The sequence below is a fragment of the Lactuca virosa genome, chromosome 6, assembly GCF_052849685.1.
Source record: "Lactuca virosa cultivar CGN04683 chromosome 6, Lactuca_virosa_CGN04683_v6, whole genome shotgun sequence".
Classification (NCBI taxonomy): domain Eukaryota; kingdom Viridiplantae; phylum Streptophyta; class Magnoliopsida; order Asterales; family Asteraceae; genus Lactuca; species Lactuca virosa.
This window is the reverse complement of record NC_136431.1, coordinates 221,464,948-221,483,601: the sequence shown is the minus strand read 5'-3', so window position 1 is coordinate 221,483,601 and position 18,654 is coordinate 221,464,948. Positions and strand designations below refer to the sequence as shown.

The 18,654-nt window shown below is 35.9% G+C and overlaps 1 protein-coding gene and 1 pseudogene across 2 annotated transcripts; one reads left to right on the top strand and one right to left on the bottom strand.

The window, feature by feature from the left end:
* The first annotated feature begins 2,970 nt into the window (after positions 1 to 2,970).
* Positions 2,971 to 3,843, top strand: LOC145122321 (RHOMBOID-like protein 2 pseudogene; annotated as a pseudogene). Its single transcript, XR_013714625.1, has 3 exons — positions 2,971 to 2,975; positions 3,389 to 3,552; positions 3,641 to 3,843. The product of XR_013714625.1 is annotated as an RHOMBOID-like protein 2 pseudogene (transcript).
* A 5,437-nt stretch (positions 3,844 to 9,280) lies between these two features.
* LOC145118545 (GTP-binding family protein) lies at positions 9,281 to 11,721 on the bottom strand. The gene is made up of 8 exons (XM_079054238.1): positions 10,980 to 11,721; positions 10,747 to 10,836; positions 10,513 to 10,658; positions 10,240 to 10,398; positions 10,091 to 10,157; positions 9,895 to 10,002; positions 9,676 to 9,815; positions 9,281 to 9,587 (listed from the first exon to the last, which is right to left on the bottom strand). Exons 1-8 carry the CDS (start codon positions 11,553 to 11,555, stop codon positions 9,503 to 9,505), a joined length of 1,371 nt encoding a protein of 456 aa, XP_078910364.1. The 5' UTR covers positions 11,556 to 11,721; the 3' UTR covers positions 9,281 to 9,502.
* Between the last annotated feature and the right edge of the window lie 6,933 nt (positions 11,722 to 18,654).

The window sequence follows — 18,654 nt, the reverse complement described above, 5'->3', positions numbered from 1 at the left end:
TCCTTCCCTTTGTCAATTGATTCTTTCTTATGAGGTACGTAGTTGGGATTTTGAGATTGCCAATGACGTTTTCGCTCATTCAGATTTTTCATGTATCTTTGATTTCTTTGGCGTTTCTGTTCAGCTAACTCCTTCTGAGATTTTTGGATATTGAAGCTAGCCTTTGGCTTCTTCTTTTGAGTTTCAGTTGTCTTAGTTGGAACAATCGGTTCTTTCATTGGTTCTTCAGGGATTTCTTTTCTTCCACTTGTGCTTGGTTTGTCGAAACTCGAGGGTTTTTTGATGGGTTCAGCAACGTATCTTCCTTTAACCCTCCATGAAGTTTGCTCAGATAAGCCTACGGTTTCGTCTGCGTTGTCAATAGGGGCTGACCAGAAGTAATCGTCGCACCCTTCAGCATTGTCTTCGTCGACCAAGATTTTTAACTCTGCCGTTTGTTTTGCAGTGATCCCTGTAACAGCATAGACCTGATTCGGCATAGTTTGAACCTTTTGATAAACCATAGCTTTCTCTTTGAGTTTCTGTGGCTTGTCTTTTGACAGGCGAGCGAATTCAACCGAATTTTCAAATATGAGGGGTTTCTCATTCTCGGTTTCGCTCTTCATAAACTCAGAGCAATCAACTACGTCTTCTACTGAGATTTCGCTCATCTCACTTTCCTCATCAAATTCAGACGTATTTTCTAAGTTCATTTTATTTTCTGAAATTAATTTGGTGTTCGACGAGTCAAATGATTGAATAGTTTCGGACTTAATTTTTAACCTATCATTTTCATCTAAGAGATTTTTTTAGCATACATTTATGTTCCTTAGATTCAATGAAGGTCTCTATCTTGTCCAGTCCAATTTTGTAGGCGATGGATGTCTCTTCTGAGGACACTATTGATTCACACTCAGCAATGACCTCATCCTCCTTAAATTCAAGGAAGGGTAAGATCATCTTATGAATCTTTTTCCGTATCTCACAACTTAAATGCAATTGAGCAATATTAGTATATAAGCGCTTAGCAATTAAACAAAAAACATTCCTTTATTTTAAAAACTTTAAATTGTCTCTTTGCAAATAAATACTTTCATCCCTAGCCCTATTCAATTCCGCCTCCTTCAGCTCAATCCACATCCTTCTCTCCTCACTTTTTGAAGACACCATGCTGAGTTGGTCAGTTAGGTTAGAATTCGCTAAGCGAGTTTGCATGAGACTACCACTTAAGTTAGAAAATTTAAATTTTATTTCATTTATATCTTCTTCATAATCTGTTACTGGAATTTTAAGTGATTCAAGGATTGATTGTACCTTTTTGATCAGCCGATCACAGTCGTTAATCTTCTCGCTCACGGGCTTGGCTGCAAAGCATTTGTCCTCAGTTAGGTTCGGCTCCTTACTTGCACTTTCGGTTGATCCACCAGCTGTGACCATCAAACATCTTCCAGCCGAACCTGCATCCTTTGCCACATAAGCTCTTCCAGGAGTGGGCTTTCTCACCTCTTCATCTTCAGAATCGGTTAACCAAACTTCAACGCCACTGAACTCATCTTCATCTGCATTCTCCTGCACAATCAAGGCATTCATAGAACTGTGAGTTGCCTTCTTTTTCTTGATCTCTTCCAACTTGCGCATGTAGTACGTCTCATCGTCTTCACCAGCTCTTTTCTCAGCCATTTTCCTCAGCATGCAATCTTTGGCAAAGTGGTTCTTACCGTGACAGTAATTGCAGTCGAACCCTGAGTCTCCTGTAAGCTTGCTCTCCTTCTTGTCTTCATCCTTTTGAGAAGAATTCTTCACTTCATCCTTCACCTTCTCAGAACTGTAACTTCCCTGCCAGTTTCGGTTCTTATTGACAGGAAATTTTCTTCGTGCAAACTTCTTTGGATTGGTGACCATCATAGCATACTCTTCGCTTGTAAGGTCACACTCAGACATATCCGACTCCTCTTCCTCTTCTGCAATACTTTTTCCTTTTGAGACAAGGGCCAGCGATCCCACACCCGAAGCTACCTTCGCTTCCTTGGTTACTACATTCTCATGGGACTTAAGTATTCCCACAAGTTTTGCTAGTGAGTAAGATTTAAACTGTTCATGTGCTTTCACTGTTGAAACCACAGCCATCCATTCTGGTCTCAGACCGTTCACGAAGGTTACCTTCTGCTCGATCTACTTTCTTTCTATTCCATGCTTGATCATCTTACTTAGGAGATGATTGAACCGATCGAAAGTTTGTATCAGTTTTTCTTCTGGTTTCTGTTTGAAAACTCCAAATTCTGAGAGCATCAAGGTTTGAATGGAGTGTTCTAGATCTTCATCGGTTGAGTAAAGTTCTTTCAACCTATCCCAGATTTCTTTAGCCATCGTGCATGAACCAAATAACTGAAAAGTATCAGATTGCAAGGCGAATCTGATCATTCTCATGGCCTTCACATTACACAACAACTTGTCCTTCTCATCCTGTGGCATCTTGTCTACGTCTGCCACCAGCTTGTTATATTTTTTTTGGGTCTTGACAGTCGTGTTCGTTCCTGAGTGAACAAACGGCCCAAGCGTGATAGCTTCCCAGATGAGATAGCCATTATCTTCAGATCCAACTACGTAATCTTCAAAGTGATGCGCCCATACTTCATAGTCTTGAGTGTAAAGAATGGGAATCCTGGTAGTGGATCCAATGTTGTTAGAGATGTTGATGGGATTTGTTTGAGAATCTTCGTGAGACATGGTGAGCCGCTAGAATCAGACCTGTAAACTTGAGATTAGGGTTTTATCAAACACAGGAGTTACCGTCGACAGGAAGAAGACGGCTTCTATATATTCGATAAAAGCGGAAACCCTAAAGAATTCTTAACACAGAAGGAATGTGTATTGATCACACAGTCTCCTGCTCTGATACCAATTGTTAGAACAAAGTTCTATTAGGATCGATAGATTCTATGCAGGCAAACAATTAAGAACGTACTTATCAACACAAGAATGGTTTTAAATATGTCGTATGATTAAAACTTCAACACCTCAGAAGAGCTCGATTAAGAACTTCGACTGTAGAGGTGTTTAGGGTTACAGAACAATAATCAATAATAATCAAGAACATTAACCTCTCTAATGCATACATGCATGCATTATTTATAGTATAACCCTACTAGACAATCACGGATGGACAGTCCCAATCCGGATACAAAACACAAGCCCATGACGCAACACAATAAGACCCAACACATACCAACCAACAACAAAGAATCAAGATTCGTGTTTTGAATCTGGGTTTCATAAACCGGTATCGATGCATTCTCCCTGGGTCCTCCCTCTGTGCGAATCAGTTCCCGTCGTGGCTTTCAACAACATCTATTTCATCTCTTTCAAAATTGGTCTAAACCCTAATTAACTGCAAGTTTTTGTTTTCCAGCCTCGAGAAACTGGGAGCTCTTCAATGGCGGAAAATCGTGCACGGAAATCAAGGATGGAGACTCGTCACCGCTAACTGGTTACACGTCGGATTGATTCATCTAGTCGCTAATATGTTAAGCCTTGTCCTCATCGGCATTCGCCTTGAACAACAATTTGGATTTCGTAAGTACAATCACACCTTCAATTCCTCATTTTCTTCAAATTTCAAGTTCCTTTTACATGAACAACACATCCTGAAAAACTTTTGCAGTTCGCGTAGGATTGATCTACCTGTTATCACGATTCGAGGGTAGCATTCTTTCTTCATTATTCCTTCAAAACAACATCTCAGTTGGTGCCTCCGGTGCTCTCTTCGGTTTACTCGGGACAATGCTCTCCGAACTCATCACAAACTGGACAATCTACTCCAACAATGTGAACAAAATTCCATTTTATAGATATGATAAAGTTTGAGCATTACGTGAAGCTTTTTATAGGCAAAATATGCCTAATGTGACTAATTTGCTTGCTACTGTGTTGATTTTCTTGATTGTTATATACTTTCAAGGGTTCCGTGTTGTTTTGCCTGTGAGATCTAAGAATGCTCGTGGGCAACAAGGGTCTTACCCCATTAAGTTGTTTTAAACTTCCAACATGCCTATTATTCTCCAGTCTGCACTTGTTTCCAACCTTTATTTTATATCTCAGGTATTAAACTTTTATCTATTCTTTATTTCTTTACTTGTTGAATTGAATAATTACTTATATTGTTGTTGTTGTTCCTTTTCAGTTGTTACACAGAAAGTACAGTGGGAATTTATTGGTTAATATGTTGGGAAAATGGAAGGAGTCTGAATACTCTGGTCAATCTATTCCAGTTGGTGGTCTTGCTTATTATGTTACTGCACCTTCAAGGTAATGACTGACTCCATTCCATATTTCCATTCCATTCACATTCCTTGTTTGTTTGCATGTGAATATCATCATCAGCTTGGCTGATATGGCAGCAAATCCCTTCCATGCTCTCTTTTTTTTTTTAATATTTTAGTTAATTGAGTAATACTTAAAGGTTTTCAAACTTTAGCTTTAAATGGTTTCAAACTTTATAATTTTTGATTTTCACCTACAGTAATATAACTTGTTTGCTTTACCAAATGAATGTTAACCTGTAAATTCTTTCAGAATGAGGGCAATATTCTTTTAGAATGAAGAGGGCTTTAGTTTGAAGAATGCTACTATTCTTTCAGAATGAAGAAGGGAAATATTCTTCACATGTAATCTTGCAAACTGATCAGACCTAGACAACCAAAAAAGGCAAGGAAGCTTTAATTTTATTCTTTTACAATGATTGTTCTCTAAGAATGAACTCGAATTTTATTCTTTATTTTTTTTCATATCAGAATGCAAACACATGTTCATTCTATGAGAATATAAATATTACATAAAACATGTGTTGCTAGTAATTCTGACAGAATACATTTATACACGCTTTAGAGTGTTTATGCATATAGAAGAAAAGATTATGATTTAAGTGCATTCTGTAATGTATTATGTTAGAATTTATTTATATAAATGCATTCTGTTAGAATGTCTTTGAGGATGTTTGTTAACAACAAGTATATTTGTTTAACTGGTAAAACTAACGAGTAATGTATCTTATTCTTTCAGAATTGCATGGAGAAGGAATTCAATATTGATCATACAAGAGAAATATTTGGAATCGAGTTCAACAACAAGTATATATGTGAAGATCAAGTTGATTATATAGACCATTGGAGATGATCAAGTGTATTTGTTCAATAATTGTATATTCAAGAATGATATTTTTTTAAGAATTTTATTCATTTTTGATGATATTCTGTTAGAATATGTATAATTTTGGATGTATATTAAAAATAAAATCATAGACCCAAGTTGGATGTATATGAATAATATCTTATTCTTAAATCAGGTCAATTACCAAATATAACTGTATTGGAAATGTATTCTACAAGAATAAAACCGAAAATATATGTACTGGTTTATGGTTGGCATTCTGTCATTCTGACAGAATAAAATCGAATTTTTAAATTTGAATTAATTTAAAATATTCAGATTTTTAAAAATAAAGGAATTAATTATCCCTTAAATTATGGAAATTTCCTTTTTTTAATATAGGTAAATTGACTAAAATACCCTTATGCTGAAAATTATGTGATTATATGGTGCATGTTACCCTATTCTAATATCATAGACTCTCAGATATGACCTTTGATTCTATTGTGTGTTAGAATGCACCAATATGAATTTAGTATTAATTATATGTATATTAAATGTTATCCCTACTTATAACTCATTTTTATGGAAACTAATTAAATTCGTCATTAATGTCAACAATAATATTCTTTCAGAATGAATTCATATCTAGAATGAGACTGTATTCCAGCAGAATGAGAGTGTATTGTAGTAGAATACACTCTTGTTCTTCATATTACATGCAACTTTATTGTATTTTAAGTGACTGAGTCCTGAAACAAAATACGAACTCATATATAAAAACCTAGATACGAATTCATTCTGAAAGAATGTTATTGCTGACATTAATGACGGATTTAATTAGTTTCCATAAAAAGAGAATTATAATTATGGATATCATTTAATATACATATAATTATGGAAATCATTTAATATCTATATTTATTTAATTAAATAATTATTTAATTTACTAAATTCCTATTGGTGCATTCTAGCACACAATAAATGTAAGAAACAAAATAACCTAGCCCTATATATATATATATATATATATATATATATATATATATATATATATATATATATATATATATATTATGCGCTTAGTTTTAAAAGGCGTGAAGCGCTCTGTGGCGATTAGCCACCTAAGAGCTTCATTATTCGAGGCGCTTCAAATCGAGAGATTCACGTACGCGAGGCGTTAATATTTGCAAAACAACTATAAACTATTTTAAAAACATACCTCATACACAAAACAACTTAAAAATTAACTTAAGGAGCAAAAAAAAACATCAATTTCATATCTCAAAAAGACAAAAATAGCACAAAAATCATCAATAATCAAATTGGAATCGGAAGGAGGGAAGAAAAGAAGACTTCAGAAGAATGGAAGCATAAGAAAAGGGAGAAGGGAAGAAATATGCATGAATTTATTGTGAAGGTGGAAAACTCTTGGAATACCCTGAAGAAATACAGAGTCAACATTGATGCATCTGAAGTGTGCAGTGTATCAATAGATTACACTAGAAATAATAAAATAATTAATATGATAGAATTGAACCCAAAACCAAAAGCCTAAAGGCCAACCGGTACATGAATCCCCAAAGGCGAGGCCCTGGCGCCTAAAATCAATCGAAGCCTCCTGTGCACGACATCGCCTAGGAGGCTGGAGGCGTTTCTTTTGTCGCCTTAAGTCGCCTAGCGCCTCTGAGCGTCTGCCTGAGGCGCACTTTTTAAAACTCAGCATATGCGTGTGTGTGGTATAGCATAATAAACATAAATTGCAAACCATAATTCATAAAGCAAATAATGATCTCATTTATTTATGGTTGCAAGGCTTTCTGTAGTTGCAAGAAGTTAACCAAAGCGGCTTTCAAACATTGTCCAGATTTGCAATGTAACTGAAAGCACTTTTGTGGGTGCTCTTACCCCTCAAGTTGATTAAGTTGCTACATTACAAATAGTAAAATATATATATATATATATATATATATATATATATATATATATATATATATATATATATATATATTATAAAAGACCTTGGGTGGGTTCCTAAGTGCAATTAAACGAATAATGAATCAAAGTGCAAGTTGTATATTATGCCATTAACCCTTAATTTAACATAAATGTTCGTGTACTCAATAGATATGATCAAAATAATTTGTGTGCATCGATGGTGTGTGTGTGTGTTCGGTTCCATAAATGGTATTGATGGAGATATGTTGAAGTTCTTTTGTTGAGTTTTTAAAGACATAATGGTATTGAATTTCAGAAAAACGACTAGCAACATGTATTTTTAAGAACATAAATATTTATGCTATATTAAGGGGTGATGTCACCAACTCAGCATATATCAACAAAACAAGCACGTATTTACACTTCAACTCACTAATTGTTTAACTATACTTTTTTTTTGAAAGAGTAATCGTTTAACTATACTTAAGGTCTGTTTGATTTGGTGTTGACCGGGTCCGGTCAGACGTTTTTGTCTGATTCAGTCCGGTAGTCCGGTCAGAGTGTTTGATTTGCACCTGATTCGGTCAATATCTCTTACTCGGTCCACAAAATTATCAGACTCGGTCCGGTAGAAATATAACCCTGACCCTGACCGAGACTGAAACTTCATTTTCCCCCAACTTGCCCACTGCTTCCCACGCGTTCCTTTTCTTCCCACCTCCTACATCGGCGCCTCCCACCTAGCCACCACCATCTACGTTGCTCCTCCCTCCTCCAACCAACACTGTCGTATATGTGTGTGCTAGGGCTGAACAGAAAACAGTGTCACCATCTTCCTCATTCCCTTCCAAATATCAGGAAGAATTTTGATCATGTCGTATGCTCCAATCATAATCAAATTCTGTTATTTCTATTAACAGCTTGCAAAAACCATTAGAATCAATTTTAACTATTTACATCTTTGCCCTCGTAAATGTTGCCCCTGTTCATCGATGCTAATCGGTGCTGATGTTGATCATTAATTTGGGAATTGATTTCCATGGGTGGAATTCGAGTGATTCTACTTCAAACTCACTATACAATTTAGACTACAGTCCAGTTCATGGAACCCTATCTGATCAAATTATCATATGTTCCACATCCACTGGGCCTCTAGATATATTTATGGAAATACTCAAGCTTCTCGGACCAAAAGAGGCTGCTAGTTAGATAACATGCTATGGATTTTCTTTCTTCAGAACCAACAACAGGATCCCTGGGACTCAATTCTCTTTGCGTAAACTAACTTATGATCTGGTTTTCCTTTCCCGTAGGTTTTCATTTTGTTAATTTTCAGCTTTATTGGATGTTTATAGAGTGAATTTTGAATTTTATGAACTATTTATGCTGATTTGAGAGGAATTTTCAATTCAATTATATGAGACTTAAACACTTGAATTGCATCTTAGGTCATCTTTGAATTCGGTAGAAGATTACTAACCAGCTCAAAGTGGAGAGCACATTCAAAACTATGGGTGAAGATAAACAAATCTCTCAGAGCAATTTTGTCTTGCAGTTGGAGTGAACTTTTGAAGTGCATGTTTTGTCAAAACGTGAATCATGGTCCAAGAAAGAACTTCATCTTCACATTGGTATTTTTGGTCAGCTTTGGTTATTAATTTTGTATTGGTTATTATTGATGACTCTATGTTGATGGGTTTTAATTGTATTTTGTACTTTGAAGTTTGCATTTTATAATTTTTTTATATAAAAAGTTTATTTATTGTCTTTAGAAGGGTATTGTAGTGTGTAAATTTTAATGAACTTATGAGTGTATATTTGTGTGTGCGAAAAAAATGTGTATATTTGTGTAAAAAAAATGGAGAAGAATGATTTAAAAACATAAAAAAATGTTATTTAAGGGTAATATAGCCATTTTGTACAATCAGTCAAATGCAAAATCAAACAACAAGTTTCAGTCAGAAGTTAACTCAATCAGAACTTCTAACCCAATCAGCTTCTAACCCAGTTAGCAACTATCAAACGACCCCTTAATGTCACCTAAAATGATTTTTTTTTTTTCTGTGTAAATGTTAGCAGCTTAATGATTTGAAGATGTAAACCATTAACATTGTCTATGTGGCATACTATATACATTTTCTTCTTTGTATTATCAAACGATTACAACACAAAAGTCATGAATGAAGTGCTGTGATAACAAAGAAGATGCAGTGCTAAATTGTTTCTGTGGAAGTCAAATCAAATCTCTTGCATTTTGTAAAAGAGACCTCAATTATGCAACTCTTACAAAGAATGTGACCAAAACATTACCAAAGGAAACATTATAAGAGTGAATATCAAAAAAAAAAAAAGATTAAATTTACATTTACATATAACAAAACTATACCTTTCTGCTATGTTGACTATTCAACATACGAAAGGAACATCATTGTCAATGGGTTCATTTGAGTCTGACTAAAAGGATAAGATGGACATTTCGTTTGAATATAGATCTCAGCTCTTCGTTGGCTTCTACTCCTATTCTCCTGAAAAAAATAAAAATAAAAAACATTACATTTTAATATTTTATACAAGAAATAAGTGAAAATTATGAGATGAAAGTTGATTAATTACCCTATTTTAGAACCATTCTTCCCAACTATAATTTTCCTCTGACTGAGTTTGTCAGTGATGAAATGCTGCTCAATCCTTATAGATCCATCACGCAATTCCTTCCAATCTATTAATCGATGTTCAACATCATATGGAATTTCCTGTTACAAATTTAAATGTGGGACTATAATTGGTAATTTGATTTTTTTAAAAGTTCCAATAAGAAATATTATATAATACCTGATGTATATGGTCTAGAAATTTTTCTCTAACAACTTCTAGTGATATGTTCTTCATGACATCTTGTGTCATGATCAGAGGATCTTCATCCCATGGTCTTTTAACTGCCTAACATAACAAAAAATCATACTGCCACAAAATTATTATACAAAAAATAGTATTAAACATGAAATTTATGGAGAAGCTTCAAGCTTGCCTGTTCCATCAAATATTGTACAAGATCTTTGACACCAGAACCCTTAAGTCCAGAAATCATGAAATACCTATAGGGACAAAAGAGCAAATAAATGTAAATTCAGGGTCAAAACGGGGATGAAAAGAAAAGTTATTAGTTATTACACCTACTTTTCATATCCAGGAAGATCTTTAAACTGGTCAGCAACCTTCAATAAATCTTTCTTTTTCTCTACCAAGTCTACTTTGTTCATGCATAAGATTCGTTTTTGTTTTGGATTCACTTCTGAACCCATTTGTTTAATAAGCCCCACCACTCTTTTATCAGGCCTATATACATATATGTCATTCATCTTTATACAATATATCATCATCAATAACACAATTACACAAACAAACAAACAAGATAATATGTCAACGTTTTGTGTCTAGTAAAAGATAAACCTGGTAAGATGCCTATGAACATCAAATATGACAACAAGCATGTCATAAAGATCAACTGAACTCAATGCACTTTCAACTCGAACTCTAATGTCGGATTTTGGGAGTCCATTAGTTCTCATAATCAACCCAGGGGTATCAAAGAAACACTGTTCATCAAAGAAAATTATGAAGTGAGGATGTTTGTAATATGTCATACTGGTAAAAAGATGAGAGGCATCAAAAGGGAAAACATACTATTTGCGTTTTTCCTTTCGTCATCACACCTAATACTTCATGTGTAGTTGTGTTTGTCTTGCGTGAAACTGCAGCAACCTTCGTCCCAACCTACATAAACAGAAATTCGATTTGACCTAAATGATCAATTCTAGCTAAACATTCTAATCTATAAAGTGATTAGTGGGTGTTCAAAGAGCTCGGAAGCATTAACATATAAGACATTTGATGAAAACAAGTGGAAACATGCATACCATGAAATTGGTGAGGGCGGATTTTCCAGCATTAGGAGCTCCGATAATCCCAACCGAGAGAGACAACTGATCTTCCATCTTCACCGCCTCAACATCATCTTCGTCTTCATCGGTTGGAGCCACCGCAGCTTCAAGCAGAGCCTTGGAGAGAATTGCAGCACGATGCCTTTTCTCTTCCTGCTCCATCATTCTCTCTTTCTTACTCTTCTTCTTTTTCTTTTCCTTCACTAATTTCTCTTTCTTGTCCTTCACTAATTTCTCATGCTCTTCTCCGAATATAGTTTTGTTAACTTTCCACCGATACTTTTCGTCCCAGGTGGATTCGGCATTTGAGACGGGAGTAATAGCCTCATCTAAGCCCAAACCTAGTGTCACGTTTGGTAATTCGTAATGACTGCTGTCGAATCCGAAGCCATTGGTGTCGGTGATGTGAGTTTCTTCGCTTTCGGATGCTGGGGTTTCTTGTAGGGGTTGAGATGAGAAAAATCGAGAGAGAAAGGTGGGATTAAGATTGGAGTTTTTAGGGGTTTTTGAAGAATGATTAGCAAGTGTTTGAATTAACCTCAAAGCTTTCATGTCGAGGCCTGGAATCAACTAAGAACATGTACTACGAAGAGAAATACACATCAACGGAGAGCAGAAATTGGATTAGCGGGGAGTAGAGCTTGATGAACCGGTCCGGTGAAAGAGGGGGCGAGAAAAATGAGAGGAAGGGTTCTGTTGAGGGTTTAACAAGAAGATCAACTTAGTTTGCAGGAAGTGTCCTTTTACTCTGGAAAATTGCAAACATAGCAAAAATTGGGCAATTAACTAGGATTTTCTATAAAAAATGGTAGGAAACTGATTTATTAAGGTAATTATTTTTTTGTTTTGTTCGAATAATTTTTTTATATACATTTATGTAACAAACTTTTTGGAAGTGTTCACGTATGATCATTATGACTGGTTGTAACAAGTTACATCCGGTCATAATGGTCATATGTAAACATTTTTATCAAGTTCGTTACTTATATGTGTACAAAAAAAATACCCAAATATGAATAGAACGAAAATGTACCCTTATAATTCAATTTCTTTTTTTATTTGACCTTCTAATTTTGATTTGTTATAAAATTTAACCTAAAGGATAAATATTTTAAAACCATGTCATTTTGGTAAATATCTTATTAAAATACACTACTTTGTTAAAAAAAAAATTGACAAAGAAAAAACACATCGTCGTTTTATAGAATTTTATTGTTTAAGATATTAAATATAAAAATTAAAATTTACTAGAGACAAAAAGTATCAAAGATGGAATCCAATAACAAGAAGAAGAACATCACCATCAATGAAGTTTACTCCATGTATTATAGTAGCTTTTATCTACAATGATAGCATTGCTCTTGTCTATATATATATATATATATATATATATATATATATATATATATATATATATATATATATATATATTGTAACATCCGGATACCCAGGTATCTTATTTTAAGTATTTTGTTGAATTTTAGAAAGAGACTCGGCGAGTAGGTGCTCAGACTCGCCGAGTGGAATCGCGCATCTGCCAGCCTGGATTTAATGAAGGGACTCGGCGAGTCCATGCGTGGACTCGGCGAGTCCGCGCTGTTAAATGAAGCCCTAATTTTCGGGGCTTGTGCCCTATTTAAAGGCCCTTATGGCCGTCATTTGAGGCCACCTTGTTCCAGAGAAACCCTAGAGAGAGTGAGGAAGGCTTGAGTGCAAGAAAGGGCTTATAATCTTCATTTTGGGGTGATTTTTGCTAGAGAAAGAAGAGAGGATCCATCTAGAACGTGAAGGGAGCTTGGATTGGAGCTAATCATCTTGAGATATTGTCTCTGGAGGTATAATCCCTTCTATTTCGTATTGATATGATAGATTTCATGATTTTAGGGTTTTTACCTCCCTTTTTTATAAGATCTAGTGAGTATGAGGTCCCCTTTGTGTTGATGATATCAGATCTGGACCTTGAGAGGTCCATAGAGTTACTACCTTCTAGCTTTTTGCAAGCAAATAAGCAATTGGAGACTAGGTTGCCATTTCTAGTGATATTTCTCCATTTGAGGCTTGATATGGGTTGCATGCACGTGAAGGTTGCACCTTTACGTGACTTTTGAATGTTAGAAGGATGGATCTACTGTTTGGTGAAGCAGATCTGACCTCAAGAGATCTTTTGAGAGTTTTCATGGGAGGAACTCGCCGAGTCCATAAGGGACTCGACGAGTCGAGTCGGGTTGCCCCGTGACTCGCGATCTGTAACAACCCGGGGAGTATAGGGTTGACTCAGTGAGTCAAGTGAGGACCAGGGACGAGGAGGCAGGCATGTACTCGCCGAGTCACTCTAGTGCACTCGGCGAGTCTGGTCAATGTTGATTGTTGACTTCTGTTGACTTTTAGGGATTAGTCAGTGTTTGGACTTATGAGCCATTAGAGGGGCAGAATGGTCTTTTACCCTTCTTAGAGAACTTATAGAGAGGAGTTGGCCTAGCCTTTAGAAGTTGTATTGATTAGAGAATTTATTTATGTGATTAGGTGAAGGCTAGTGCAGTATTTCAGAGTTCGAGGCTTACCGAGTTACTCGAGGTGAGTCTTCTCACTATACTTTACCTAGGGTGGTAATTAGAGTTATGTGACAGAGTATTTTGTATGCTTTTGCATGATGTGATTTCTATGTGATTTATGTTATGTATGTTACAGAGTTTACAGAGTTAGGACCGGAAGGTCCACAGAGTTAGGGCCAAAGGGCCCACAGAGTTATGGGACTGGAGGGTCCCACTGAGACACATTGACCAGAGGGTAAAACAGAGTTATAGCCTCGAGTGGCTAATATGTGTTGTGTGTGGTATTTTGGGGAACTCACTAAGCATTTATGCTTACAGTGTTTTGTATTATGTGTTTCAGGTACCAGTGAGGATCGCGGGAAGGCGCCGGCATGATCAGTACACACTATTGGAGTTTTGTACATTATGATCTTGGGATGTGTTTTTATGGATTTGATATGTGATACATTGGAATTCGAGAATATTTATGAATGAAATTATATTTTAAAAAAGTGAAAAATTGTTTTGAAATTTACGGTGTTACATATATATATATATATATATATATATATATATATATATATATATATATATATATATATATATATATATATATATATATATATATATATATATATATATATTGTAACGCCCCGATTCTCAAGTATCGATTTTGTATAAGAATTTCTTTGATTCAAGGTCTACTCGACGAGTTGGTTGCCCTACTCGTCGAGTAGCAGCGGGTTGGTCCATGTATTTTAGTGACCTACTCGCCGAGTCCAAGAAGGGACTCGACGAGTAGGAGCTGGCAGATGAAACCCTAAATCACGGGGTATTGCACCTTATTTAAAGGATCATTGGCCTTCCCCAGCCTCCCCTTTACAGTTACTTGACACCCTCAAACCCTAATTCGTATGAGCATACTCCAATTGTGTTTTTAAGCTTGGGAAGAGGATTTTTGGTGGGAAGAAGCTTGGAAATCAAGTGACTAGGAGCAAGGGACGTGTGGAAACAGAAATCTACCTTAATTGGCATCCTTTCTGGAAGGTATTAAGTCATTATCCTAACCCCTTTTCATTCTAGATCTATTTTGGGTGGATTTAGGGCTTTTCTAGCTTATTAGGAAGCCTTTTTTGTGTTTGAGCTAAGATCTAAGGTTTCAACTTCAGATCTGAACTCTCTTGGGTCTCTAAGTCCATAAAGCTTCCAACTTTTGCAAGAATGAGACTCTCCTAAGGTGTAGAACTCCATTGAAAGCTTGGATTGGTCATTTAGAGTCTCTAGGGCCTTGCATGCACGTAAAGGTTTCAACTTAAAGTGATAAGCATGCCCTAGGAGCTTAGATCTGCAATATGGAGCCGTGGCATGGCTTAATGTCACACCCCCGAACCAGACGGCGGAAACGTCCGAGGGCTTGTGTGTGACTTCATCTTGAAATATCATTACAGTGAATATAAATGAAACATAACATCATCATTACCATGCATAATATAATACAACTGCCATTGTTTACATCATGTACAATCTTTTAAATAACATGACCAAAACATTCAATGTATGATGTTTAACAGTACACAAAACAAAATCCCCTATTCTTGTTGATTCTTCTGCTTAATGAGTCCCTGAGAATACAAGTTATTTTGAAACGTCAACATATATAATGTTGGTGAGTTCATAAGTATATTTGAGAAAATATTTGGTATAACTTTGTAATCACAAGAAAATCCTGTATTTTCTTAAAATAGTTTGCTATGTTTATGTATGATCTTGTATTAATGCATGTGTGTTATTGTTTAATAGATTGTCAAAAGTGACTGAAGAGAATGTATATAGAATGTCACCGGACAACCCGATGTTGCCCGTAAAAGAAGAATAGTTAATGTTGTCGTACCAACACCGAGGTGGGGTACCAGTGTGAGTAAGTTACCGAGTAATCCAATCATAAAAGAAAATAGATAATGTTGTCGTACCAACACCGAGATGGGGTACCAGTGTGAGTAAGTTTCCTAGCAATCCAACATAAAAGAAAATAGTCTTCCGCAAAAGCGCAAACTTCCTAACATTAATTCCTCTAAGTGAGTCGTCATAACCATACTAAATAATGACAATTTCGCCTGTCTTGGCGTTAGTGAACGCCGACTGAAAAATAGAATAAGGTTATAGTCACCCTAGACCGATGTAGTCTAACTGTAGCAAACAGCTCAGGTGTGGGGTGTCATCCCTGTATAGATCTATACACAAAACCCCGCTCTCCCTCCAAGAGACTCTGATTATAACTACAGGCTACTATCGAACACTTAATAGGTGTCAACCGACAAAACTCACTAGATCCTTAATCGAATTTACGCGAAGATAAACATATAAAACACATTCCAGACCCAACAAACCATATAAGTGAGCTACTAGGGCATCGCTAAACATGTAAGTCATTTCAAAACCTAATATGAATGAGATTATATAACATGGGCCCAAAATATATGTAAAATGACAACTAAGGACCATTTCACATGTAAGATATTTATAGGCCCAAATAGCACGCAAATAGTATACAAAACCTATCAAACATATAAATGGGCCACTAAGGCCCAATAACCTAGAAAATGATCAAAATTAATCCGTTTGTTAGTTTATTGTTGGTTTTGGTTCAAGTATTCACTAAAATAGCATAAAAGGCCAACTTTTTGTAAAAATGACGTTCTTGGCCCAATAAACCAAAAATTTACAATTAAGGCCCAATTTTTGTAAGAATAACACTTTAGTCCCCATTTTGTTCAAAACTTGTGTTTATGACTAGTTTGTGGTAAAAATAACATTTTAAACCCATTTTTGTCAAAAATATCATTTTTGGCTTGATTTTTGTGAAAACACACATTTTTCTGGTTTTGGGCTTTTCTGACCTAGTTGTTGGAAAATTTGTAGAAAAATCATCGTAAGTCGAAATTTGGATCCGTAAATTCTGGAAGTTTGGAAATTTTGTCTAATTTGTTCAAAATTTTTCTCATAATTTTTAATGGCCTCTAACAAGTGTGAAATTGCTCACCTTCACAGGCTGGTCCGAAATTATTTCAAATCTGATAGTCAGTTTTGTAAAATTCGCCAAAAATTGTAGAAAAATCGTATGAAAACGTGAGAGTAGTCATTTTAAAGGTATAAAACTGAACTTTTTGCACGTAAAACATTTTTGAAAAATATTATCATTTAGGTGGTCAAAACAGTTCGAGATTGGACCAAAATTTTTCTGTCAAGGGCTGAATTTTGAGTTTAGTTTATAGATCTTTGAACACAACACTCATTTTTGCTATTTTAAGTGTATAAATCCCAGATCTGCTAGTTTACATGTATTATATGTGATAACACATACTTTTCTCAAGGTTTTCATGTAGATCCAAGTGATAAACTTAATATTCTTAACATAGTTTTAGATTTATGAAGTAAATAGCACATAATCACCAAATAAGTCATGAAAAGCACACATATTCATGCATATACACATAGATCTACATAAAGCAACTTGTATTCTCCCCCAAAACCAAGTAAAAATCGAAAATAGGGGGTATGAACTCACCTTTTTTGAATATTTCGTTTTTTGATGAAGAAATGAAGAGATCTCGACTTTAGCAAGCCTCTTGAAGAGGTTTTTGAACATGGATGGTTCTAATGAACATGATCCACAAAATATGGTGGTAAGAGGAGATTTTTGAAGAGATCAAGAAGTTAAATCCTAGATCTAAGTAAGAACTTACCAAAGTTGATGATCTTGAAGAAGAATCTCTTGAAGCACACTCTAATTCTCGAAAAGTTAGAGGAAAATGTAGGAGTGTTCTTGTGAGTGTTTGAGAGAGTTTGTAAGTGAAGTGTGTGTGTGTGTGTGTATCTTGGCAGATAGTGAGAGAAATAGGGGGAAAAAGGGTAAGGGTTGACCTAGGTGAGTGATGTGAGATGCACGGTTGTTTGTGGGACAAAAGCTTTGTTATTTGGTGTGCTATATTGAGGTGGCATCTCTTATTACACAAGCCATTTTCCTTTTTTTTTTTTTTGTATTTTGGGCCGAGAATGGCCAAATGGAGTGAAGAAAAATGGTTTTGGGCTCAATTCCTTGGCTTGATCGAATTCCATAGGCCCAATATTATTTTTTTCCGCCCATTGGGCTCTTAAGGTGGTTCACGGCCCAATATGGTATAAAGGAATGGGTTTGTGGTCCATTAAGGCTAATTAATTCATTTATGGCCCAATAAGGCCCATTAGAGATAACTAGTCCATTTTAGGTCCACTAAGGGTAAAATGAACCATTTTAGGCCCATATGGCCCAAAAGGTTGAGTTTTTATGAACGTGGGTCCAACTAGGGCCCATTTAAGGGTTCTAAGCCCAAGATAGTCAAATTGAGTGCTTGTGGGTCCATTATGCCCAATAAAAAATCCTAGTCCATAATGAACTTGAACCGAGATTTTTAAGGTTTTCGACTCATAATTGACTATTGAGGTGTTATGTGTTTAACTTTTGGATCTTTACTTAGTGATCCTGAACTGAATTTTATTGTTATTGAATGAACATAGTGTATGATATCAAGTTAGAGTTACCAGTATCATGATAGTTAATGTCTACAAGAGCATAGAATTTTCTAGCTAAATTGCTAGTTGTGACACTTAAAAAGTACATGTATGGTTAAAGGACTGAAGGGAATCGGCTAGTTGCATAGTCGGCTCGGCGAGTCACATGAAAATGGTCCTGAACTCGACGAGTTGGATGAACAACTCGGCGACTCCGATGAAGATTGTCGTAGACCCTACGAGTCAGTAGAATGACTCGGCGAGTCGGTTAGGGTTTTCCCAACCTTTGGACACGTATGAGCACGTCGAGTTGTAAAGGGAAAACTCGGCGATTTGGCCAAGGAGTTACAACCACTGACACTACGAACTCGTCGAGTCACTCAAGTGACACGGCGAGTTGGCGAGTCATGCTAGGAACTCAGCGAGTAGCTAAGGGTACTCGACGAGTTGAGGTCAACATGGACTGTTGACCTTGAAAGTTGACCTGGACTTGGACAAGGGTGGACTATTAGACTTTTGGAAGTATCTTGGGAACCTATGAACTTTATGATGTGTCGAATATAGGTGGTGGA

Coding starts and splice junctions, on each gene's coding strand:
- LOC145118545 (XM_079054238.1), bottom strand. CDS start 11,555: ATGAAAGCTTTGAGGTTAATTCAAACACTTGCTAATCATTCTTCAAAA. Junction 10,399..10,512: donor GTTCATAGGCATCTTACCAG/GTTTATCTTTTA, acceptor ATATGTATATAG/GCCTGATAAAAGAGTGGTGG. Junction 9,816..9,894: donor TTCTAGACCATATACATCAG/GTATTATATAAT, acceptor AATTTGTAACAG/GAAATTCCATATGATGTTGA.